Source organism: Anolis carolinensis, chromosome 2, assembly GCF_035594765.1.
Source record: "Anolis carolinensis isolate JA03-04 chromosome 2, rAnoCar3.1.pri, whole genome shotgun sequence".
In the NCBI taxonomy this organism is placed as follows: domain Eukaryota; kingdom Metazoa; phylum Chordata; class Lepidosauria; order Squamata; family Dactyloidae; genus Anolis; species Anolis carolinensis.
In genome coordinates this window covers 235,966,018-235,992,360 of record NC_085842.1, presented here as the reverse complement: position 1 = coordinate 235,992,360, position 26,343 = coordinate 235,966,018, and the positions used below count along the sequence as shown (strand labels likewise).

The 26,343-nt window shown below is 36.7% G+C and overlaps 1 protein-coding gene across 12 annotated transcripts in view; it reads right to left on the bottom strand.

Annotated features, from left to right (window-relative positions):
- nfib (nuclear factor I B) overlaps nucleotides 1-26,343 on the bottom strand; it is a 337,611-nt gene that overhangs the window by 179,752 nt on the left and 131,516 nt on the right. For all 12 annotated transcript variants that reach the window (XM_062971911.1, XM_062971913.1, XM_062971912.1 and 9 more), the window contains exon 2: nucleotides 24,916-25,447. In XM_062971911.1, coding sequence (XP_062827981.1) covers nucleotides 24,916-25,447 — 532 coding nt within the window. The remainder of the gene's footprint in view (nucleotides 1-24,915; nucleotides 25,448-26,343) is intronic.

The following is a 26,343-nucleotide window of genomic DNA, read 5'->3' as shown; positions in this document are numbered from 1 at the left end:
GTACCATATGAGTGACAGAAAATGTTTGAAGTTAGTATCACACTGTATCTGACCACACATTTTCACATTGCTAGCTTGTACTCTACTATTAACAATAGCAAACAAAATCAAATTAATTACAGCTATTTACATTTCTCCTTGGTATCTAAAAATGTGGAACTATAGAGGTTGGATTATAACTCTGGAAACTATGGAAAACACTGCGTGATCTTAGGTAAATCACACTCTCAGTCTAAGGAAAGTATGGGCAAACCCTATCTGAACAAATCCTTCCAAGAAAAACCCGATAGGTTCATGTTAGGGTCAACATGAACTGGATACTACTTGAAGAAGGCACACAACATCAACCATAGCAACAGTAACAGGACTTTCAAAAAGAAATCAAACATATAGATTATATAACAAAGCTTTTTATTGTGCAGATCACATAAACTATGGTTCGATCTAAAATAATTAAGTGTGTCACAACATTTGACTCTCCTAATGCATAGCCTTTAACCAGGACAAGAGGCTGGTTAAGAACAGTATATGATGAAACAGAATGGTAATTAGCAAGAGTCAGGAAAAACTGTATTTTATCATCTTCCCTCTTTAATTTATACACAGAACATACCATACAACAGTGGTGTCAAACTTGTGGCCCTCCAGCTATTTTGGATTTGAGCTTCTAGAATTCCTGACCATTGGTTAGGGCTTCTGGAAGCTAGAGGTTGAAACACCTATACGGTGTTTGACACCTTTGGCATACAAAAAGCTAGACTGAACATGGAGGAAGGAGGTGTGAAAATTGAAAGAAGTACATCAACAATTTAAAATATTCAAATGATGCCATACAGCTAGCTGGAGCAGCCAAGACTTAGAAGTACTACTGAGGCACAAGGGGAAAGGGGAAAAGCTGGGTAAAACATTGAGAAAATAAAAATGACAACAGATCATTTATATAACTTTAAAGTGCATAATGAAGACATCAAAATTGCCAAAGACTTTGTATACTTGACTTGAGCCCCATCTACACTGCTATTTAATGCAGTTTTATAATGCAGTTTAACTGCACTGAACTACATTGAGTCTACGCTGCCATATAACACAGTTCAATGCAGTTAAATGCATTATGAAGCTACATTGTATGGGGCCTCTGTCATAATTAAAATGGGAGATTGTCAGAAAAAGATCAGGATTTGGAAGAGGAGCTATAAAGGAAGTAGCCAAGATCCTGAAGTGTAAAGATAATTGAATAATAAAGTTAGGATTATCCATGCCATCATATTTTGAGTTTCTATGTATCTTTGTGAAATCTGGAAAGTGAAGAAAGCTAAAAGTAAGAGAATCAAGCCAATTGAAAAGTAGTGCTGGAGAAGAGCTCTACAAATAGCATGGTCTGCAAAATGACCAATAAATGGGGTTTAGGAGAAATTAAGCGTGTTCTTTAGAAGCCAGCATTACAAAACTGGGGCTATCATACCTCAACCATAACATGAGATAGTATGACTTATTAGGAAAAACCAGAATAGTTGGTAATATATGAGGGAGCAAGAAAAGATCACATTACAGATGGGTAAACTCAATCATGGAAGCTAAAGCTTACAGGATCTGAACAAGGTTATTGATAATACAATGTCTTTGAAGATCTCTCACTTGTAGGGTCATCACAAGTCGAAGCTAATTTGATGGCAATTAACTGCAATCACATTTAATATTTTGTTATCTCACTGAAACATAAACCAAGGTACTTACAGGAATTTCACATCCTTACTTGTTGACAAAAAGTTAATCTGCAATGGTACATATACAAAGACAGATACATATGCAAACATAAAAAGAGAAAACAGTCCAGAATTACAGGATTTAACTGGTCTTTATGTGGTCACATAAACACAACAGGCAGTAGTAAAATCCCTCAAGTCAAATTTAAGTTACAATTATTGTAAAACCAAAAGAATGCACTGGAACCATTGTGCCCTTTAATCAGATTGAATATGCTCCTTACAAAAACTTCTCTTTCTCAGCTTTTTACTCCATTTAAAAACATGGATATAATTATAGTTGTTGGTTTATAACTGTCTGCTAAGCAGGCAAAGATAAACTGCTATTAGTAAGCATATCCACTCCCAATAATTGTATTTAGACATTATAAGCAAAAGATACGACAAACATAAAAAATGAAAACTCAACTACAAATATATAATGAAATGCTATAAGCATGCCAGGGCAATTGTGACTTTGACCAAACCAAAGCTAATAAAATTCAATTTCTCTGCCCTTTACAAACACATAATACGCTAAACTAAGCCAATATTATAGCCATTTAGGCCCATGAACTTGAAAGTAAGACTTTAAATAGAAAAACAGTCAAAGGATTAGTGATAGTTCCTTTTTGAAAAGACAATTTTACTAGTTTGTTTTTATATGTTATTGATAAAATCACTTCTAATTTCTCAAAGCAGCATCTAATAAACTAATCAGAAAATAATATGCTAATACCAGTATTGTTTTGTTGTGTGCCCTTAAGTTGTTTCTGATTTAAGGTGACCCTAAGACAAAACTATCACAGGTATTTCTGGGGCTGTGAGTGTACCACTAGGTGAGTCACCTAATGGGTTCCTATGGCTAAGCAGGAAATCAAATACTTTGCTCTAAAGTCCTAGTCCAACACTGAAACTACTATGTCACCATGACTCTCATGAATTCACTCTTTAGCATCAAATCACAGTTTAGGGGTTTTTTCAAAACCAGTAGCCAGGCTACTCTGTTGCAGCATAAAAAAGGAGGAGAGGAGAAAGGAATATAGCAGTACTTGGGGAGAAATTTCTTTGCAATGGACCCCAATGAAAACAGCATGGGAACACCCTGTACCCAACCCACTCCTTTATTACTACAGAAAGAATATGAAAAATGCATATATTCGAATCACTGTATATCCCTGCATTCACAAAAAACAAAGGACTTCATTGCAATATGCTGGTGTGGACTGCTCCAGTGCATGTGCATATTTTAAAATCCCGAAACAGCTGAAGAGGGCTGTAAACAGATGGAGCCACGGACACACAGGTGGCTAAATGGAAGCACAAATGGAAAGCGATTCCCATGAGAACGCTCTACAACCATTCCTTTGTTCTCATATTTATGAAATTAAACAGAGCTTGAATTTAGACAGTGGACACCAGCATGGCAGGCAAGTGACCCCAAAGGAAAGCAGGGTTTAAGGGGACAAACGTAAAGGCAGCAGGAGGGTGCGGAGAAATAATAACAAGAAATCTGCTTGTATGCACATTCGTATATCTGCATCATCGCTTATGAGGTCCAGTGCATCTCAGAGATTGAAAGAAATTAAAAGAAAACTTCCAGAAAATGTCCAGTGTCCATTTTGCAGATTTCTAAAATTTGCTACAAACAAACTTTCCAGGATACAAGAGGACTATTTCCCGGGACTAACTGCTCCATGTTTTGACTTGCTTTCATGTACCCCACTTATTTGTACTGGATTATGAGGCTACCTGGAAGGGCCCTGAGCTACACTTTAAAAGGTTCCTTCTAGAACAGCCCCAAACCCGACAGGAACTGGGTTTTTTTTAACCAAGTTCCTCCTAGGTTTGTGTCCCCACAACCCTCGGCTTTCCTTCAGGGAGCGGCTAGATGCCATCTGAGTCAACCAAAGATTGGCTAGGGATGGCATCCAGCCCTCGTCCAGCCCTCCATTTTCCTCTCCAAAACTTATCCAAGGGGCCTGTTGGCAGCACATTTTCATTCCTGATACATGAAATGAGGCATCAGGAGGTGGGAGGAGGAAGGCCCCTTGGGCAAGTTTTGGTGGGGCAAATGGGGGCTGGGGGGCATAGAATTCCTCCCGCTCCTTTGGGCTCCAGTAGCCTGAAGAACTGGGACAGCTGTGGGGATAGATCCCTGGTACTGGAAGCAGTCCCAGGAGTCAATCCCCACAGGGCTCACACTTGAAAAGATCCGAACCTAAGCTTAAGGTCTGGAAACTTCCAGCTATTTCATTATTCCAGCGCAAACTGGGGAACCCGTTTTGTCCAAATTCGTTGTCATGCGAGGTGTCATTGTTTTGGGCCTGTCTGGAAAGGCCCGTAATTTGGAATATACTCCTGTTTCTTTCCTATGCAAAGATCACTTCTGACTTTTCTCACATACATGGTATTGATTGGACCAAGAAGACAACCCTAATATAGGTATTTTCCAGAATTTTGATATTGGCTGTCTATAGCACAAATAAGCACAGATCCTCTCACAAATAAGCAAAGTAGCATCAACCTGTCCAAGGAGAAAAACTCATAAAGGACATCTTTAAAACATAGCTCATCATTTACTTGAAAGGTAACTCCTTTGTTGTTTTCTATAATCTTTTTAATATTACTATTAATTACATTTGAAAAGCATTATAAATATCTGTTATATCTTGATCATTTCTATCAGGACATAGAAGCAGAAACACAAATACAGTACTTGTATATGACATTATCATAGAAAATATCTTCCAGAATACAAACTAACTTTCTATAATAGACCTCTAATTATAGTGGTGTTACTGCCTCTGATACACAATCAATGTAACAAAGCAAAAATGGCCTCTAGCTTCAAAACTGGATGCATGTTTCCCATGCAAAAATCTCATGTTCATTTTCCAGATAGACAATGTGTGAATATTTTTTCCTAAACCATTGCCAATAGCTATCACAAATACTAGGCTACAAATATTAATACAACACAGTTGTTTTATTTCTAGTCAACACTGACAATGTCCCAGAGTATAGTAAACCATCTTAACTAAGTCCTTTAGTATGAGAAATGTGAGTATCTACATAATAGAAGACGAACTGGCAACACCAACTTTGCGTAGTCCTCTGGGTGTTTGTTTCTGTAGATACATCTTTGTAGATATAAGGTATCACCCCAAAAGCAAGAAGCAAGGAAAGTCCCTGCTTTCTACCCTGAATGTAGCATTCAATCAGACGCATTCAATCAGTTGTTAAATGATGAATCATCAATACATATATCAATCTAATGAGTTTAACAATACCACTCTAATCAGGACTAAAATGGTATTAGGCCACTGTCTGACCAATAACCCAAAACAAGATTTCTAGGGCCTAACAATACTACATTTGTTTCTTCTAGAAACCAGGGGAGGTATTCTGGATCATTCCTGATAATCCTACAGAATCTGTAATACAGATGACATTGTAGTACAGATGACCCACAGGCAAAGAGCTTCCCGCTCCCAGAGAAACTGCTGCAACACCAGCTTTCCTGTCTCTCTCCACAAAAAAGTTAATTAGTAGCCTTTTTTGGTTGCAAAGGGAGATTTTTATAATATAATGAACAAAACATGGAATCAGAACAAAGTCAGTCTGATGAAAACAAATCAAAAGTTCCTTTTTTTAACCAGTCAACAATTGTTTCATAGAAAAGTGAGAGACACCCACTGAATGAACAAATGCAATCCCTGTCCCAAGATAGAAGCAATCCAGAGCCTAAACATAAGTTTCCCTGAACTATTCCTGTCATACATTTTTCTGAAAGCCTAAAAAGCAAGTATTACATACACAAAATGACGCTTTACTCAGCCCTGAAGCTTGACTTCATTAAAACAATAAATGAGAAACTGAAGCACAATCTGGATTCAGAACACAATTTTATCATGGACATCTTATCTTATTCTCTTTTAAAAAAGCCAAGAGGAGTGTAAAACAATTTTACTTTACAAGGTGTATTTTCAAATCCTCTAAAAGGATTAAACAACAAAATTCTAAACAGTTTGTTTGTGGCTCCCATGCAATATATGTAGATTAACTATTAAATTCAGTTTGGGACACTTTCACATCTGTTTTCAGCGCATTACAATGAAACCAAGGGACTTCATACATACATTTGCTGTAATAAAACTGCCAGCAAATTGGTGTTTTCCAAAATATTGCTTATAACTACAACTATTCAGTAGTCTCATTTGCATGATCCAACACAATTCCCTCAGAGCATTCCCCCTGCCTGTACTGGTTGGTCCCAGGTACATGGGCTAAAATAGTGCTGTATCAAACTATTCAAAACAGGACAACATTACAATAGATCAGGGGGAAAGAAACTCATTTCCTATAATGTGATGCAAAACAATGACAGGATCATGACTTAGTTTTCTTTATGGGTCTGCATCAACATGAATTAGAATACTGTATATATGGAGAAAGAATAGGCTTTTAAATGTAAACATGTTGACTCACTTGATTAATCTTCAGTTTCTCTCATTAGGTCAACAACGTCATTAAACTCTGCATTTAAACTATGTACAAAATACATAATGCTCACTTTCACATTGTACAATTAACTAATATCCACACTAACATGTCCAATGTAATGGGATTCAAATACAAGTGATATGTTAGACCATGGGTCCTCAAACTTTTAAAGCAGAGGGCCGGTCCACAATCCTTCAGACTGTGGAGGGGCCGAATTATCATTTGGGGAAAAAACCGGACAAATTCCTATGCACACTGCACATGTCTTATTTGTAGTGCAAAACAACAACAATGAAAGAACAATACAATATTTAAAAATGAAAACAATTGTAACCAGCATAAACCTATCAGGATTTCAATGGGAAGTGTGGGCCTACTTCTGGCCAATGAGATAGTCAAGTGAATTAGGATTGTTGTTGTTGTGTGCCTTCAAGTCATTTCAGACTTTGGGCAAGCCTAAGTCTAAAATTATTTATTTATTCATTTACTACATTTATTTATTACATTTATATCCTGCCCTTCTCACCCTGAAGGAGACTCAGAGCAGCTGTATGTACATACAATATGTATTATATTATTAGCATAATACAATATTTGCATTATATATTACTATATTGAACGATACCACTATACTGTAATATTATATGTAATATATAACATATAATTAATATTATTATATGGTATTATTATTAATATTATATTGTATAACATATTATTATCAATATCATATGTATATACAATATATTATATTATTAAAACTGATATAAAATATATTATAAAACTGAAGGCAGGGGCCATGTAAATGACCTTGGAGGGCTGCATCCGGCCCCCGGGCCTTAGTTTGGGGACCCCTGCACTATACTGTAATATTATATGTAATATATAAGATATAATTAATATTATTATATGGTATTAGTATTATATTCTATAACATTATAATATTATTATCAATATTATATGTAAATACAATATATTATTAATATGATATAAAATATTATATTATAAAACTGAGGGCGGGGGCCAGGTAAATGACCTTGGAGGGCCGCATCTGGCCCCCGGGCCTTAGTTTGGGGACCCCTGTGTTAGACTGTCTAGAGATGTAATTGTTGTTGCTGATATTGTTAACTGCCTCCAAGCTTCCCCATCATCAACTACCCTGCTTCTCTTATTGAGTCTAAGCAGGGTGGTATTCCAGATCACACTGCAAGGGGAGGGAAGGCTAAACCTTTTTTCTTTAGGATCAGTGTCCCCAAAAAATATCCCCAAAATGGAGATTATGATTCGAACCATAGCTCCCACTAGCACAGTCATTGGTATGCAATATTAATTACTTCACAGGACAGTACCATAATTCATTAAGAGGAAAAATACGCATACACATATCTAGTATGTAATTTTTAAAGGAAAAAAATCTGACATGATTGTTCACCAATTAAAGTTATATCTAGGTTGATCATCAGGCAAATGGCTGTGGTATTTATAGAATCTATATGTTCCAGAAGAAAAGAGTGCTGTTCACAACAAATATGTTGTAACCACAAGATTATGGTCCAGTCCCAAAGCAAATGGTGAGTTCTTCATTTATGGTGGTTCTATGTTCACTTTCTAAAGATCTACTCATGACAGAACACCCAAAATACACCTACTAGAAGGGAGGATTCTACTCTGAGGCATGAAATTAAGCTCTTCATCATATGTAACACCATCTGGCTAGAAAGGGCTTCATTACAAGTAGAAGACTGGGGTCATTACTCATGACTATGGCACCAGATGGGGAAAACTTACAACATGGATTGCTAAATCAGAATCTTTATAACTAAGAAAAGACACCTATGTTTCCTTGCAATGTATCAATTAAGAGGGAAGCACCATAACATAATGTTTTAAGTAACTTGCTGGAGCCTTCCAATCTGGAATACTTTCCCAGAAGTAGACTTCTTGCACTGCTTATTACACACAATGGTTTTACTCACAACTGAGTTGTCGTCCGCTTTATTTTGTGAGTGCAAACGACAATTAAAGCAGAATATTCCAGGAAAAGAAGGGACAAGAAGAGATAGCAGACCTTTCCTTGATATATTCTTGGAAGTCTCACCATCTCAACACATGCAGTAATCCCAAGCCTTGAATACTTAAAGCAGGTCTATTTCAAGGTAAGCAAGTATATTCAAACTTTTCCCTTTCTGAAGCAGAGGTTATTCCTGCCACATACATGTTCACATGAGAATGGGAAAGATTTCCAAGTTAAGGATATGGACATTGAGAATACCCTCCTATCCCACCTCAGATGTTTAGACAATCAGAAGATGCAAATTGTGGACTACCATTTGCAAATGTTATTTACAGCTTGGTATCATGGAGACGTATTAGTGGTAGTTACTATTTCCCACATTTTGCAACTGCTAAAAGCAGTTATATTCCTCTAGCCCATGACAGTGTTGGGCTGTATAGACCTTTATGTTGACTGAGAGAAAGGGAAGGATTATTCAGTTGTTAAAATTGGATAGGCCAAAACAAAAATCATTATCCTAAACTTTCTCTGGTTTCACCAACAGTCCACTAAGCAGAATTCTCATAAAACATGACTGAAACCTTTAGTTGTGTGCACAGATCTCAGGATTCAAACACTACGCTGGTATTAGAAATGATTAGAGTACAATACCTCCAAACTCTACTCAAGACAATTTGTGAGAGGTGGAAGCAAAATTAGGCAAGAGCTGCTGAAGCTAAAACTACCCAGAGTTTTTCACTTCTCTGTAGTTTTCAATTGCTAGAATATGTGGGTACTGGCAATGTTAAACCTCTCATAGAATCATAAAAAAGGCAAAGGTTTTCCCCTGACGTTAAGTCCAGTCATGTCTAACTCTGGGGGGTTGGTGCTCATCTCCATTTCTAAGCCGAAGAGCTTAGAGTCCATAGACACCTCCAAGGTCATGTGGCCGGCATGACTGCATGGAGCGCCGTTACCTTCCCGCCAGAGTGGTACCTATTGATCTACTCACATCTACTCACAGAATCATAGAATCATAGAATAATAGAGTTGGAAGAGACCTTATAGGCCATCCAGTCCAACCCCCTGCCAAGAAGCAGGAAATCACATTCAACACTGATTCTCAGTGTGAGGAAAGTGAATTTCAATTTTCTCTTGTGGAATTCCACATCCTGCGGGTATAATATGACACAATGATCCCCATTCCAACATTCAAAAATATCATCTACGTTTGGTGAAATGGGTTAAACCCTTGTGCCGGCAGGACTGCTGACATGAAGGTTGGGTTGCTGACCTGAAGGTTGCCGGTTCCAATCCAACCTGGGGAAAGTGCGGATGAGCTCCCTCTGTCACTTCCTGCTCCATGCGGGGACATGAGAGATGCCTCCCACAAGGATGATAAAACATCTGGGTGTCCCCTGGGCAGATTCCTTGCAGATGCCCAGTTCTCTCACACTAGAAGCAACTTGCAGTTTCTCAAGTTGCTCCTGACACACATCAAAAAATCTAAGTCTTAGAAATGAGTTTCATCAATCTGTAGGACTGAAACCTTACAGTGCTTCACACTGCTACTTCCCCATCTAAGTCTGCTTTCACTGTATGGACATCTGCTATGAGATGAAGTCTATTAAGACTACTGTCACAATATTGATGACATTTTTTGAGTGAGCTTAACAGAAAAGATGCAGTATTCTCCCTTTCCTCTTAGCTCCCACATTCCAAAAACAAATCGAAAATATATTCTGATGGTTGAATGCTGTGCTTCAGATACACCAGAAAGAATCTTTTAGGGTTTTTTGCAAGTCACCTTGTTTTGTGATATTGCTGTAACATCAAGGATACAGAGGTATGATGTTAAACTACCTGTATTTCTTCAATTATAAGACACCATCACACCTTAATTTCAGTACCAACAACAATAACAACAAAAATACGTAAGATTTACCTGCAATTCTAAGATGCATCTTATTTTTAGAGATGTTTATATAGGAAAGGGGTGTGTCTTAGAATTGAAGAAATACAGTAGTAAATCCCCATTGCTGAAATAATGATGCCAGCAGAAAAGCCTAGAATGAAACACATTGTCAAGGAACATGTCAAGCAAGGAAGAGATCTATTCTGAATCATTAACTCTATTAGACCTGGCTCATAATCCTTGTGTGTAAAACTATGCTGATGAGTTATGAACTAAAATTTCCACATTGCACTCATTGAGAATCCTAAGCACACTGCCCTCCATTCCCTCACCCTCCCTCCCAACTTTGGGGACAAAGAGTAAGGTCTTCCCAGACTCTGTAGGCAATCACAACACTCAACCTACAGTATTTAACACCCAGTTAGAAGCTGATACTCAGATGACATGATAAATAGCATAAACTAACTTTATCTGACATCACCAAGCGAGTTTTATGTCCTCATCGGGTGTTTTTCTGGTACTCTAACTACTATGCTGAATTACATTTTAATGATTTTTTTTCCTGTTTCAACTCCATTATAAGGCAACATATATATACTGTAAATACATAGCTAAACCATAACTGGTAGTCAGAGACAGAAAAGGATATAGAGCTCTTTGAAAATCATGTAGTCTGGAAATCATCTTCAGATCTTTGTTGTTTCAAGTAAGTTTCTTGCGGTAGATTTTTTATCTGATGTCGCTCTAGCATTATTGCTATGACTTATTTTCATACCATAACTAAAAGGGTAAATTTTTCACACTGTCCACAAATGGAAGCTCTTTAGACTATAACTTGAACATCTGTCTGTATATTCTACTACACCTATAATTTAGTCACATTTAAAAGCTCCATGTGACCATTGCACTCTCTGCAGAGATTGATTTTGTCCCTGAATGTGGTTTCTGTGTGTCTGTTTCATATTAGACAAATGTAAAAGAGAAAAAAGGAGATTAATTGAAGGACCAAATGCTGTGCTGTTAGTGCTAAGAAGTCATTCCAAATGTTCCAAAAAAGGATTAATGCTGTATAACAAGTCTATTTAATTACTTAGAGACCAGTGATCCTCATATTACTAAAAGCAGCTTTACTCCTTATGTGATATCTATAAATAGAGCAGAATTTGTTGAGGAATAGCTATAGATCATGTCAAAAACATTCAGGTTATACAATGCTCCTAAATAATACACAATGCTTATAAATTTGTACAACACATTATATTCCTCTAAGAATACATTTATATATACTCCTTTAATAATTTCATGCATTTACTGATATGAACTTATACCCAATTGAGATTGGTGAAAAACCTAACTGCATCCTTTCTTGATACATCAGCTGCAGGCCTGCCCACATTTAAATTTAAATAAGCATGTAGACATGTGTGTGTGTGCACGCATGTTCACACAAGCAAGTCAATTAATGGCTGAAAATTGCTTCTAATGTTATTACAGGAAGTGGCATGTATCTTAAAGGTTGTGGCTACATCACAATAGTCAAATCATTCACAATTCTGCTTTATAGCACAATCCAGTTATATTTTAACCAGCAAGAAAAGAATCATGTTTGTGATTCTTTTAGCTGCATCAATGTGATCAGAAACAAAATGTTTATGATAGTTTCATAGCATTAAAAGAAATATACCCATATATACTCGAGTATAAGCTGGCCCAAATATAAGCTGAGGTACCTAATTTTACTACAGAAAACTGGGAAAACTTACTGACTCGAGTATAAGACGAGGGTGGAAAATGCAGCAGCTACCGGTAAATTTCAAAACTAAAAACAGATACCAATAAAATTATATTAACTGCAGCATCAGTAGGTTAGATGTTTTGGAATATTTACATAATACTGTAATTTAAGATCATAATAAGACTGTAATTAAGATAAGACTGTCCATTCTGATTACATATATACTCAAGTATAAGCCAACTAGAATATAAGCCAGCCAAGGCCCCCATTCGAGTCTAAGCCAAAGGGGACTTTTTCAGCCCTAAAAAAGGGCTGGAAAACTTGGTTTATACTCAAGTATCAGCCTTCCAGCAACAACTTATTTTTTTTCATCCAAAAAGTCTTCATTTTGTCATTTTATATGTGAAACAGTATTTTAATATTCCACTGTATAACTTGGAACTTAATCATCCATTTGATATCCATGGCAGGGCCAGTGGGAACCAAACTCCAGAGGATACCAATGGTCCACTGTACATTTCCCTTATTAGCTTAAAGATGTAACTTCTTAAGACATTTCACATGTGTTATTATATACAAATTGTTAAAAGTAACCACTGGTATATATCCTTTACCCTGGGAATTCTAGCTACAGACCATGATGCAATAGCCACATGAAGCATGCGTTACTCTCTAGCACACTTCAGCCACCTATATTAAAACCTGAGTAACTTCATTGCAATTATGGAGTGGTTTTCCATTTCAGGTGTAACAAAACTATTCAATATGTAACACTGGGAAGCACATACAATGAAACCAAAACATTGTGTTAAATCCCTTTAAAGAAGTTGCACAGTTTGCATATATAGTAGAATCTCACTTATCCAACATAAACGGGCCAGCAGAACGTTGGATAAGCGAATATGTTGGATAATAAGGAGAGATTAAGAAAAAGGCTATTAAACATCAAAATAGGTTATGGTTTCACAAATTCAGCACCGAAACATCATATCATACAACAAATTTGACAGAAAAAGTAGTTCATTACACATTAATGCTATGTAGTAATTACTGTATTTACGAATTTAGCACCAAAATATCACGATGTATTGAAAACATTGACTACAAAAATGCGTTGGATAATCCAGAATGTTGGATAAGTGAGACTCTACTGTATTCTTCCAAGCTATGAGATAAGTTTGAACTGTAATATTTTTATTTTATCTCACAGGTGCAGACAACCCTATCATACAGGGTGAGGCAGCCCACCTTAGGCAATACCTTTTGAGTATCATTAAAAAGCAACACATTGTGGGGGAAGGGAAGCCAGATAATCCAGATCTCCTCCCTCAGGCATCAAGTTGTCCAGCCATCTCCGCACAGAACTCTTTTAGGAAGATTACTAGCAATAATTCTTACCAAGCATACAAAACACCTCCATCACTCAGCTACTTTTTATTGCATGTTAGGTCGTTGGGAGATCAAAAGAGCTTCAACAGATGCTGGGAAGAAGAGTCATTCCTTCAATTCTACTGAAAAACCAGCTTAATTGGGCGGTTCCATCCCAATGGTTCAGTTGTACCATTTCCCAGAGGATGGAACTATTTTTTTATCGTGTCAGAAGCGACTCTGGTGTGAGAGAACTGACCGGTCTACAGAGACATTGCCCAGGGGACGTTCGATGTGTTACTGGGAGGCTTCTCTCATGTCCCCGCAAGCTAGAGCTGATAAGGTAGAAGCTCACTCCGTCTCCCAGATTCATACCAGCAACCTTCAGATCAGCAACCCAACCTTCAAGTCAGAAGTTCACAAGAGTTTAACCGTGGATCCTTACCTTGCTAATATAAGCTATTCTTCTTTCCTCTCTTTTCTTCCCCATTCCTTCTGCTTTTGTGTCTTGTTTTGACACTATAAGCCAGTCAATGAAACTGTCTTGTCTCACTGATTGTAAGTAAGCAGCTTTGAGACCATTTACAGTTGAAGACTAGGGCAAAAGGGGCTTCAATTAAATATTTGCCTGTGTTTGTGTGTTGTATCTCTCTCTTCTAACCTGAAAGAACTATTAAAGCAAAGAAGGAAACAACAAGTCATGCCTAGAAATACTCAGTACTTTTTTTGTGTCAGGAGCAACTTGAGTCGCTTCTGGAGTGAGAGAATTGGCCGTCTGCAAGGACGTTGCCCAGGGGACGCTCGGATGTTTTGATGTTTTATCATCCTTGTGGGAGGCTTCTCTCATGTCCCCGCATGGAGTTGGAGCTGATAGAGGGAGCTCATCCGCGCTCTCCCCAGGTGGGATTCGAACCTGGCAGCCTTCAGGTCAGCAACCCAACCTTCAAGTCATGAGGCTTTAGTCCACTACGCCACCGGAGGCTCCTTACTCAGTACTGAGATATATGTTTCACAAAAGAGCATTCAGTCAGTACATGTGGCTCAGATTGTCTCCCTCTGCAAATTCAGAAGGAATGTAGAGGAATAAACCAAGCTACCCACACAGCATGCTCAGGGTGCAGTGAACAGATATCCCTTAGTGGTGCTTCACAGAGCCATGTTAGTTGCTGCCATCGCAAACTTGAGATGACTGAGTATCTACCCTATCTGAAAGGAGACTACAACTTAAAGAAAAAAAATAAAAACACAGATAGCATGAACAAAAAAAATCTAAAATAATGGCATTAGGATGAAGTGAAATGGATACATAGTAACAAAAATACTAGTATAAGAATTAAGTAACAAAACTATGCGCTGCAAACCTCTATTGATAATTCGGCTAACGACATCTATGGAACAGATTCTCCACACTGTGGCTGTAACATGCAGCATAACTTACAATGTTGATCCTCTGCGTTTTTTTTTCCTTCTGATTTATATGACCTCATGTCACTCCAGGGAATTCCTCAGCAAAGAAGATAATCAATATGCAATGGCTACAACATACAAGGTTAATCTATTTCTCCTGCTCACCAAAGATTAGCAGTTTCTGAAAGTAAGAAATCATTTTAGTTTAGTTTACATCTTGTCTTCTAGTGTTGACCAAAGATAGCTCACAATATATTAAATGGGCTCAAAATGTGAAATTCAGTGAAAAATTGTATCGATTCCATTAACATTACCAACTAGAGCAAATCCACTTATATAACTGCTGATTTAATTAAGTTAATTCTGTGGCTCTTACTTTAGTTGGAACTACCTACTGGATTTAGACCTATGTGTTTACTTAAAATTGTAAACTATTTATGCTAAATAGTTTAATGCCTTAAGTATTTTTGTGCTGCATAATATCACCCCAAATGTCCTTACCTACTAAAACAGAAATGATAAAAATACCTAAAGATGAAAGCTCTTGCAGCAACTACTATTTTTGAAGACAAATCACTATTAACATGATGCCCACAAAGAGAACTGAGGATACCCATTTCCCTTTTTAAATGCATATTTTAAAATCAAGTCAGAAGCAGGGGAGGGGGGACTAACACTACATCCCTTTAGAGTCTGGGAGCAGGAATTCCTTTTGCTGTCCCCTCCTATATAAACATGATCTGCCAATTTGTCCCCATCATTGTCAGCAGACAAAAGGAAACCAAGACTACAGCCAGACCACATCAAACAGAAGACACAGCAATTCCAGAGGCCGCCTAGAAGCCCACTGGGGTGTAAAGTCAGAGCTGAAGCCTTCTTGTCAGCTATTACTATAAAAGAACCAGAAGAAATGGTGACACTTCTATACAACAGAAAGGTCAAGGAGTTCGTAGCCTTTGCATGACCCAGACAAGTCAAGGTCAAAAGATTCAGGTAGCAGCTTGGCCTGGGCATAAGTTACTGGTTCAAATGAATTGTTTTAACAAATCTGCTTTGGTCAATTAAACCTAACAAGACATGTTGCATCACATAGCAGGGTTCCTGACACTGAGGCCAGGAGCTGAGGCTGGCCTCGTAAAACAAGGCTTTTAACATGGCATAACAAATTTAAGGTAATCCATCCAGAAACTGCAGATGTCAGCATGATAAAATACAAGTTGCCCTCACCAAGAAAAGTTTTCACACATTTCCCTCTCAGAATACTGAGCCAGGTTTATCCCTCCTCACTCTCGAATGCATTGACAAGAAGTATATCCACACAGGAAGGAATTACATTTTAGGCTACATAAGTGTTGACTACACATTTATTGTATTTGAATAAAAATGGGGGGATAAAAACACCTAGCCAAAAGAAAAACAAAAATACCAGTTTGCAGTCTGTGTTTAGAATGCTTACTCAGATTTGTGATGCCTACCTACAAGGAGATGTTTCAGGCTTAAAGTCAACAATATGTTCAGAAGAAACAGACTTGTTATCAGGTAAGCATATATTATTCTGCTCTCCATTTTCAAGCTTACCATCTTCATATATTTATCACATAAATATAAGCAACGTTTTCTCTTTCAAAACACTATGATATGAATATTTTCCCATATGGTGGTTTTAAAGCCAACTATGAGAACAGTCTCATCTCTTCCATGAGAGTTTAAATACTTCACCCAACTCTTCTGATGAATACAGGATTGTAACAAGAACAACTATTGGATATGTAAATGGTTTCCATTAGACCTTTAGAGCAGGGGTCCCCAAACTAAGGCCCGGGGGCCGAATGCGGCCCTCCAAGGTCATTTATCTGGCCCCCGCCCTTAGTTTTAGACTTAGGCTTGCCCAAAGTCTGAAATGACTTGAAGGCACACAACAACAACAATCCTACTTAACTTGACTATCTCATTGGGCAGAAGCAGGCCCACACTTCCCATTGAAATCCTGATAGGTTAATGTTGGTTAAAATTGTTTTTATTTTTAAATATTGTATTGTTCATTCATTTACTAATATTGTGCTATGGTAATAATATAATATATTGCGTATACATATAATATTGATAATAATATTATAATGTAATCTATATACAGTAGAGTCTCACTTATCCAACATAAACGGGCCGGCAGAATGTTGGATAAGTGAATATGTTGGATAATAAGGAGGCATTAAGGAAAAGCCTATTAAACATCAAATTAGGTTATGATTTTACAAATTAAGCACCAAAACATCATGTTATACAACAAATTTGACAGAAAAAGTAGTTCAATATGCAGTAATGCTATGTAGTAATTACTGTATTTACGAATTTAGCACAAAAATATCACAATGTATTGAAAATATTGACTACAAAACTGCGTTGGATAATCCAGAACGTTGGATAAGTGAGTGTTGGATAAATGAGACTCTACTGTATATATAAAAGAGTGATGGAATCCCGGCGACTGACAAAACAACAAAACTAAAGGCCCCCCAACCTCTAAAATTGACAGCACAACCCCTCATCCACGCCTCTAAGTTGATACAAGAAAAAGAAAAGAAAAATAAAGTCCTAATTAGAGGGAGAGAAATAATTGTTTTTATCCAATTGCTGCCAGTTAGAAGGCTAAGCTCTGCCCACTTGGTCTCCTACCAACCCGTTCAGCCCAGGGGACAGGCAGAGTTAGGCCTCACTTAGGCCTCTTCCACACTGCCTATAAAATACATAGACCCCTCTACCCTCACCACTTTCACAGTACACAAACAACCAAATGCATACTAAACATAAAGACAACCATACAACAGACATTCAATACCACCACTACCTCAACAATTTCTCACCAACACCACCAGACAATGCCACAGCAACGCGTGGCCGGGCACAGCTAGTACAATATAATACATATTTATTACAGTATTTCTACCCCGCCCTTCTCACCCAGTAGGGGACTCAGGGTGGCTAATAATAATAATACAATGTAATAATATTGTATAATATAATAATATTAATTATGTATTATATATTAAATGCAATATTTCTAATAATAATATGGTATAGTGGAATAGTACAATATAGTAATATATAATGCTAATATTGTGCTATGCTAATAATATAATATATTGTATGTACATGCAACTTGTAAGCCGCTCTGAGTTCCCTTCGGGGTGAGAGAGGGTGAGGTATGAATGTAGCAAATAAATAAATAAATAAATGGTTGGGGTTTTTTTGTTTTTTGGGGTTTTTTGCACTACAAATGTGTGCAGTGTGCATAGGAATTTGTTCAATTTTTTATTTCCAAATGATAGTTTGGCCCCTCAACAATCTGAGGGATCATGAACCGGCCCTCCACTTTAAAAGTTTGAGGACCCCTGCTTTAGAGAGTCATGACACCATATTACTGAAAAGCAATCCATAACTTCTATCTCTGTGCCTTAATTCACTCATATAGCTTTGCATTCACAAGAGGATGAACACCAAGAATATTTCACTTTTCATGCATCTGATGAAGTACAGTTAAGTCTACAGAAGCTTATGCTATCAACTACCTTCCCTCAGTTGCTCTCAAAGATGCCAAAAGACTCTGAAATTCACTAAACGGTAAAGTAGAAAATAAAATTTATTTTAGATGTAAGTCTTGTAGACACAAAATGCAATGTTTCAGCATTTGAGATCACTTGCTGCCCTTTCCCATCCTATCTTTTATTTAAACCACCAAGAAATCATCATCATATCACTAAGATTGCATACTTAATTACCAGTTAGCTATTTCAAAATCTGTGTATGTGGCTACATAGAAATCTAGAGTGAAATGGTAATATCATTTGGATCCAAAGGTGTCCTTCCTGCTTGCACACTGCATTCTTTCTGATTCTCCATTTTGGTACATGATGTCCCTTCCCTGTTCCTTCCCACAACATCTGAGAGGATCCCTCAGTCTTTGAGAGTAATTTTATGGGAGGCATAAGAAGCTCTACCAGGAAGAAATAGCCAGGAAAGCCATACTATGTGAGCACCATTCTGTTTATTCTTCTCAAGACTCAGTACATAAATCTTTCTTCTATGCTTATGCATAAAAGTTTGATATGCCTGGGGCATCTATTTCAAAGCCTCCGGTCAAAAATATTTAGTGCCATATTCCTAATCAACATATTTGTTTCAAAACAAATTGACATAAAGCATGATACTTTTGACACATAGAAGATTCTATATGTCCTCTTATTTTAGAAACATGGTGAAATAAATCTTCAGTCTATCCACCCAACTTTCAAATCAGTATTTTCTTAAGTAGTTGTTACTGTTGATAGAATCTAGCTACAGTTGGCATATAATACATTTTAAGCAGTGTATATTTTGTAAGATAATAAACAAAACTTCAGTTTATCTAGGATTCTTCTCCCAATCACCCCCAATACTAAGAATTATATCCAACGCTGGACCTCCAATATCACAACAGTGGGATTCAGTGGGAGTGGATTCTTCAAAGTGCTAGGAAACTCCCAGGAATTTGTTTTCAGGTGGCTGCTAGAACTTCAGGAAGAAGGGAGAGAAAAGGAATTTCATTGATGCGACCTAGCATCACAGTAAATATAGGTCTAAGCTTTCAAGATTGACCAGAAAGCATACATAAGCATATTCTTGTAAAATTATTTTGAAATTAATAAATTAAAGGCATTAAACATTGCTTATTGAAGAGCCATTTTAACACACAGTAATATTTTGAAGTGGTGCATGGAAGGAGAAACAATATGTTATTTCACCTTACAATATATCCCACATTTTCCCACGAAAGGCATAGCTGTGCAACACTTAGAGATACTTCAAAGAGCAAGGCAGCAACAACAAAAGAGATGACTGTTATGTGTCCACTATCTTACTCTTGGTGAACATCGAATGCATGTTATACACTACAGACATGCTTCTCAGATAAGCCTCTTCACATTACAGTGTTCCCTGCATAAACTGCTACAAACAACTGTTACACCATACTGTGTGAAGTGGTCCTTAGAAACCCATCAATGAGCAACAAAGCTCATCTGAAGCACATAAATTCAACTTCCTAGGGATCCAGCAAAACATAATGCTGATTCAAATATATTACATTGGAGTACTCAATTCCTGTTCAATAGTTTAACAGGTTTTTCGTTAATGCAGTTTTCAAATGTGCTCAATCCATTATTGCTATTTCAACTGAGATCAAGTGATTATCTAAAGATCTTTATTTTAATATTTCGACTTTTACGCTACTAACCTAGCCCACATAAGAGGTAAAATACCAAAAGGTAGTTTAGGCAACAATAATATACAATGTTTATAATAAGCAGTGATGAACAAAGTTAAGTACTACTACTTAAGACTAATACCAATACATCAGCAAAGAGCCAACAGAAAACAAGAAGACTGTATTTTAACACTCTTCATGGTTACCTAATGTCCAGTATATTTTAAACATACTTAGAAAAAAAATCCTCATTAAGCATACTAAAATGCAAGTTTTTTTAAAAATTGTCTATAACAATAAACCACATTTATACATACATACACACACACACACACACACACACATCAGCAGAAGCCAAAAGAGCAAAATATTGAATTGCAAAATATATTATCATCTTTTCAAAGATTCAAGACCCTAGGATTTGTGTATCTTATTATATCAGGTAAAGGAGGAGGAAGTCATGCTGCCAGTTTAGTTAGCCTAATACTTGTGTCAAATGCAAGTTAATGCAGAATTGCAATGCAACCCAGAATGGAATGATCTTAGTAAGCCTCAGAAAATGATTTTCATAATATAACGTATGGCCACTCTACCAAGACAATACACATCCCTGTAAATATGTATTAAACTATAAGATATTGAAGTCATGAAGCTTATATACACTGCCCTGATAGAGAAAAAATCTGTAATTTCTTAATTTGTGATAGCTATATTTTTTCAAATATAGTTTCTCTTATTCCAGTGAAAGATCAGCTCCTCACACACACTCCTTCACCATCCCCCTCCTCCCATCCCTGTTTTATTAAAAAAAAAAAAAAACCAGACAGGACACAGTCTGGCGACTCAGGGGCTCACATAGGCCAGACTTCCTTCAGTGCAACCCTTTGGGTAGACCTGCTAATCCATCTTATTAATTAACAAGATAATGGTAGTTATCCGGAAAGCAATATTATTGCTAACTTCAGGAAACATCAGCAGAAATGGCTTAGACTTTTCATTGGTCTCTGGTAACCAATCTGTGCAGTTAACACAAAATAGTATTTTGGCATTTTAAAACATGGAAAATTCAAATGTATCATAACAGCAGCAGAATTGACAGAACTACACCTATCTGCTGTTAACACAATGCATATCTTGGTTTATAAATAGAAGCAATAAAACACGGCCCCCAATACTTTACCTTTAAACACTGTACTAAAACAAGAAAACAGTAGTATGTAATATAACCACATTTTAAAAAATGCAGAATTTACATGAGACATACTAAAACTTACAAATGCCTCATACACTGTTATTAGTAGTAGTAGGTGGTCTTTATTTATGATGTCTTTCATGGTATGTTTATACTGCATATAATATCTAAGAGAACATGTAATATATTTAAAATGCACAAAAACAATAGATAACATGCGGATTAAACGCTGAAGAAAAGACTTTAACACACAAAGATATGTGTGCTTCGGTTTTTAAAAAAGCAGCGCAACTTTAGAAATCTGCTACTGTAAAATGAAAAAGTTATCTATTAGAAGAAGGATTTCTATTATCTAAAGTTCTACTGCAGCAAACAAATACAGCAGCTTTCATTCAGCGATTGTCAAAAACTTTCCAATGTGCCCACTGCAATGCAGATGCCAACCAACGAATCAAAGGCATTCAGCAACTAGACAAAGAGGGTTTGATGCCAACCTCGGTGCCACTGGCAACCATTATTGGCATCAAGCACATTGTCTGCTTTTCCTCCCCCACTCGGCTGGCACTTGACAAACAAAATGGCGGTTCTTGTAGAAACGGAACAGAGCACAAGAGCTGCACTGATTGAATCAAATACACCAAATGACTTTATGGACTAAGAAACAGCTTATACCAAATAAGAGAAACAAATAATGCCTAACCCTGTTAAGCAAGACAGAGTGGTGATGACATTTAATTTTAGGATGAATACAAAACACTCTAGAATAAAAAGGAAACCAATTTTTAAAATGATTTAATTAAGTGCTACATGTTTTAAACACCTGTAGACCATAAATCATTTTGGCCCTTTTTTCTACCCCAAACAAGTGACGGGAACACATAACCACATCCAGTAACTTTTAATTTTTCCTCTGTCTTGAAATTCCAAGTCAAAACGCCTAACAAAGCCAAAAAGAAAGGTGGCGAAAGGAAGATGGGCAGGATTTTTAGAAAATTAAAGAGGAAAAAAAGCAGATAAAGCTCATCAATGACAAAACTTGGAAGACTTGTCTGTATTTCTTTCTTCACTACAGATGTGGAAGCAAATAGAAGAATCCTTTTTGTCAAATCACAAAAAGGAGTGACATTTCTAGATCAGGAAATTCTCAATATATTGCAACATTGCTCTGCTCTGCAATGCGGATGCCAACCAACAAATCACAGGCATCCTAGGCTAAACAAAGAAGGTCCGATGCCAATCCTGGTGCCACTGGCAACCATTACTGGCACTCAAACTATTCTTCCTCATGCTTTCCGTCAACGTTTAAGCACAAACCCTATTTGATCCTTTCATTCATTGTAGAAATTTATCCTAATTTCATCGACCCCTACCCATGTAACCCTTATTAATTGCTGTGCTTTATTGATGGAATATTTTAAAATACATTTTCAGATTCCAAAATACAAAACCTACCATCTATCAAATGGCCGCTACTTTAACCAACACTATGTTTACATCTTTTGCAATCCTAGCAACCTTTGTTGGGTTGCCTGCCAAAATTAGAAAATTGAGAGCAGACTATTCTGACAACTATTAGAAAATGACATCTTTTTAAATAAAGGAAAATTATTGCAAACACATTTCAAATACAGAAGCTACTCCTTGTTTAACATATTCCTTAAAAAAACAGCTAACAAGCTAAATGCACAGTTTGTGAAAGAAAAATAATGGTCTCCTACAAGCGGCCTGATGCAAACAGATGTAGCATCCAAAAGTTGGTTTGTGTTTTCATTCTTTTGCTTTGTTTTGGTCAGTAACTGGAAAAAAAGTTGGAGCAATATTAGGAAATGATTTAGGTAATTCAAACTTTAAAAAAATCTTATACTATTAATGCACATGTTATCAATACATAACATGCATACATAGTATCACCAGTCAACTGGCTACCCTCCACCACAGCCCTCACATCAATTCAAGCTATTGATCCATCAGTTTCAAAGCACACCATCCAAAGATCTCTGTGTAAACAACTACAAGATTTGCTTTAACTATGCTATTTTCAACTGTTGTTGACTTTCTGATGGACTATAATTGATTTACTAGCTGAAATATGTCAGTTCAATAAAACTGGCTTTAGCCTTTTCAAATACACTCAAGAGATGAACAAAATGTATATTTGAGATAGTTATTTTGAAAACTTCATAGCAAATTATTTCTTCTTGCAGCATAATCCTATGTGATTTACAGTAAATACATACTCAGAGGTCTCTCAGAACTTAATGGAACTCACTCTCCAGAAAGGAGATACTGTATACGGTTACAGCCCAATATTGTGAGTGTTTACTTAGAAGTAAGTTCAATGGGACCTACAGAACATGTCTGTTCAGAAATCCAGAATTAAGTTACACAGTATTTAGTTCATGGGGCTCACTGCCAACAAAGTGAGTACCTGTTGAAAGCCCTACTCACTACTAGACATTGGTAGGATCACCATTTATGAGAATTTCCAAGCAAAATTTGCACCATAATTTAAATATTCCAGCTTAGTTAAATATGTATTTAATTTCCAATTAAATTTCAAACTTTAGTTATTTTCTTTTAACGAGATTTAAAAGACGTGCTGTGAATTGGGGCCCTCCCTAGACTTTGTAAATACTTGCCATTATTAAAAAGGTGATAAAGGAAATATTTTCATTATACACATACACACTTAAACTTACCATTCTTTGTTTTGCATAGAAAGTTAGAAATTAGGATGTTTGTTTCTAAATGAGATAGCATAATACAGAACAAGTAATATGGATACTAAAATGTTTTGAGCCATTTCTACAAATTACAAGCTGAATGACAGCTACTTTAGTTTAATTTCATATATTATTCAGTTATTGTTCATACAAGAGACCCTTTATTTTATATTAGAACAAGAAATAACACCATCCATCTGCTTTGCTTTGGGCCTCTTTTCAATAACAGGCCAATGTATGCAAAAAGCTGCCATCTCTAAACGGTTTCCTCCTAGGATAGACATGCCTATTGTGCAGTGGTTTTTACATGTTGGTTAGAAGCATCTATCTGAAAATACGCACATAGAAACAACCCATGCATCTATTTATATGCATTACCCAAAATATCAAACTGGAAAAACAATTGTCTAATCACACATAGAATTCTGACTATAACTATAGATGTATTTGCTACATCTTTAATGACTTTGTACCTTTCATATTTAGCCATGTTTTTCAAAACAAAGTATGCATGATAAAATTTAAGCTACTATTTGCTACCAATATTTAGAGAAACAGCACCTGATGAACTGTGACAAGGTCAGTGACTAGCATGAGGTATTCACACATGACATGTTCACACTCGCTTCATATTAACATCTAGATACTTTGATCCAGGGCCAGCTTTCTATAGTGTTCAGAGCGCTATCTAATTAAAACTTGTAGATAACAGACATAAGTAGCAATCATTTCAATTAAGTACATGTAACTCTATTGAATACTGTGGATATAGTTTTTATCCATTTGTCTTTATCAGTGATGCTAGAAACAGACAGATCAACATTTAAAACTTTTGATTTGTGGAATTTTCTTAATATGTTAAACTTTCTTTATAAGAGGTATTAGCAATCATTCTGAGACGTGCATGTCACTCAGGTATAAATTACAAATATAAACACGTGCCTGTACACATTTATGCAACACTATATACATAACGTTTGTGTGTATGTGTATGCATTAGCACACTATACACACACAACACGCGCACATACACACACACACTGACTAAAATAAAACAAACCTAAGAGTTTCACATATTCATATAGAAAAATGACCTACCTTGATCCTGCACATAATATGCCAGAAACAAATCAAGCTCCTTGACTGATACTGTTATGTGATGTGGCTGAACGCAAAGTGCTGGATTTGTGCAGTGGGGGGATTTCATGAGCCGTTCTCCATCCGTACTTTCCAAGGGGATACCTTTGAAGAGGATGACCATGACTAGATCCAGGCGCCAGACTTTGTCTGCCTGTCGCAGGCAGTCGATTCTCCTAATCTTACCCTTCTGGTCAGGATTGGACAATACACAGCATGGGTGCTTCTTCCCAGTAACAGTGAGCACAAAATCCTCCCGATACTCTTGGCGGATATCTTTGCGCAGCTTGGCGAGAAGCCTGGATGCCCACTTCTGTTTAATTTCAGGCTTTTCACTAAGTAGCTCATCCTTGACTGCTCTTTCCTCATCCTTTGACATTCGCTTTTCATGCTTTTTAAAGTACTTGCGTTTTCGAGCCTGAAGGTTGAACCAAGTGTAGGCGATTGCACGGACATGTGGAAGAAGTGCCTCAATGAATGGGTGAAACTCATCCTGTTGGAAGAAGCAGAAGGGAAAAGAATACAAAAACTAAAAAATCACTTCCATTTGCACAATCAAGGAAACAGTAACATATTTTTTCTCACTTTAAAAAAGGTGAATGAAATGTAGGTTTAATCCTGTGAGCATTACAGAGTCCTGTTATTTCTATGTTATAGAAATAAAAAAAGTCCCAGGAAAAGGAGCCGTCCCTAAAAGGCATTTTTTTTATTTCACTTTGAAGAGATATTTAAAGCATTAGCCTAAAAATGGACATAGAAATATATCAGTTTAAAAGAAAATAAAGTGACTGGAGGTTTCCAACATTTAGAGGCAGGAAGTGATTATCAACAATTGCACCAAGTACCATTTTTATAAAGGACAATACTGTGACTTTAAAGGGATCTGAGTCGAAATGTTGAGAAGAGTGGAGTACACTTAATTTGTACAACTCATTTCTTTTCTCTATGATACAGGAATACAAGGTAATGCTACACAGTTCCCGCTTTTGAAGTATGCTCTCAGCAAGAGATTGGCAACAAAAAGAACATACGCTAATAAAAATGATCCACTCTCTTATCCATCACCCAACATTCCTATAATGAAATCCTGTTATTTCTGCAGAATCGATACTATTTGCCTACTATCCACTACACACTAAGATAAACTATATAGTAGTCCATATTATATCATAATACAGTAGACTATAAAACTCACACTAGTTTACAATATGTTACCGTATAGTGTGCGATAAGACACCTAAAATTAAAAGAAAAGGAAGAAACAGTAGGGACTGAAGCTTCCAATCAAGCTTTCTGCATTTTTAGTGCTGCATGATTTCCACCTAAAACTGTATTTTTCCTCCTAACGCTGTAACATAAAAAGTTATGACTTTAATGATGGACATGACA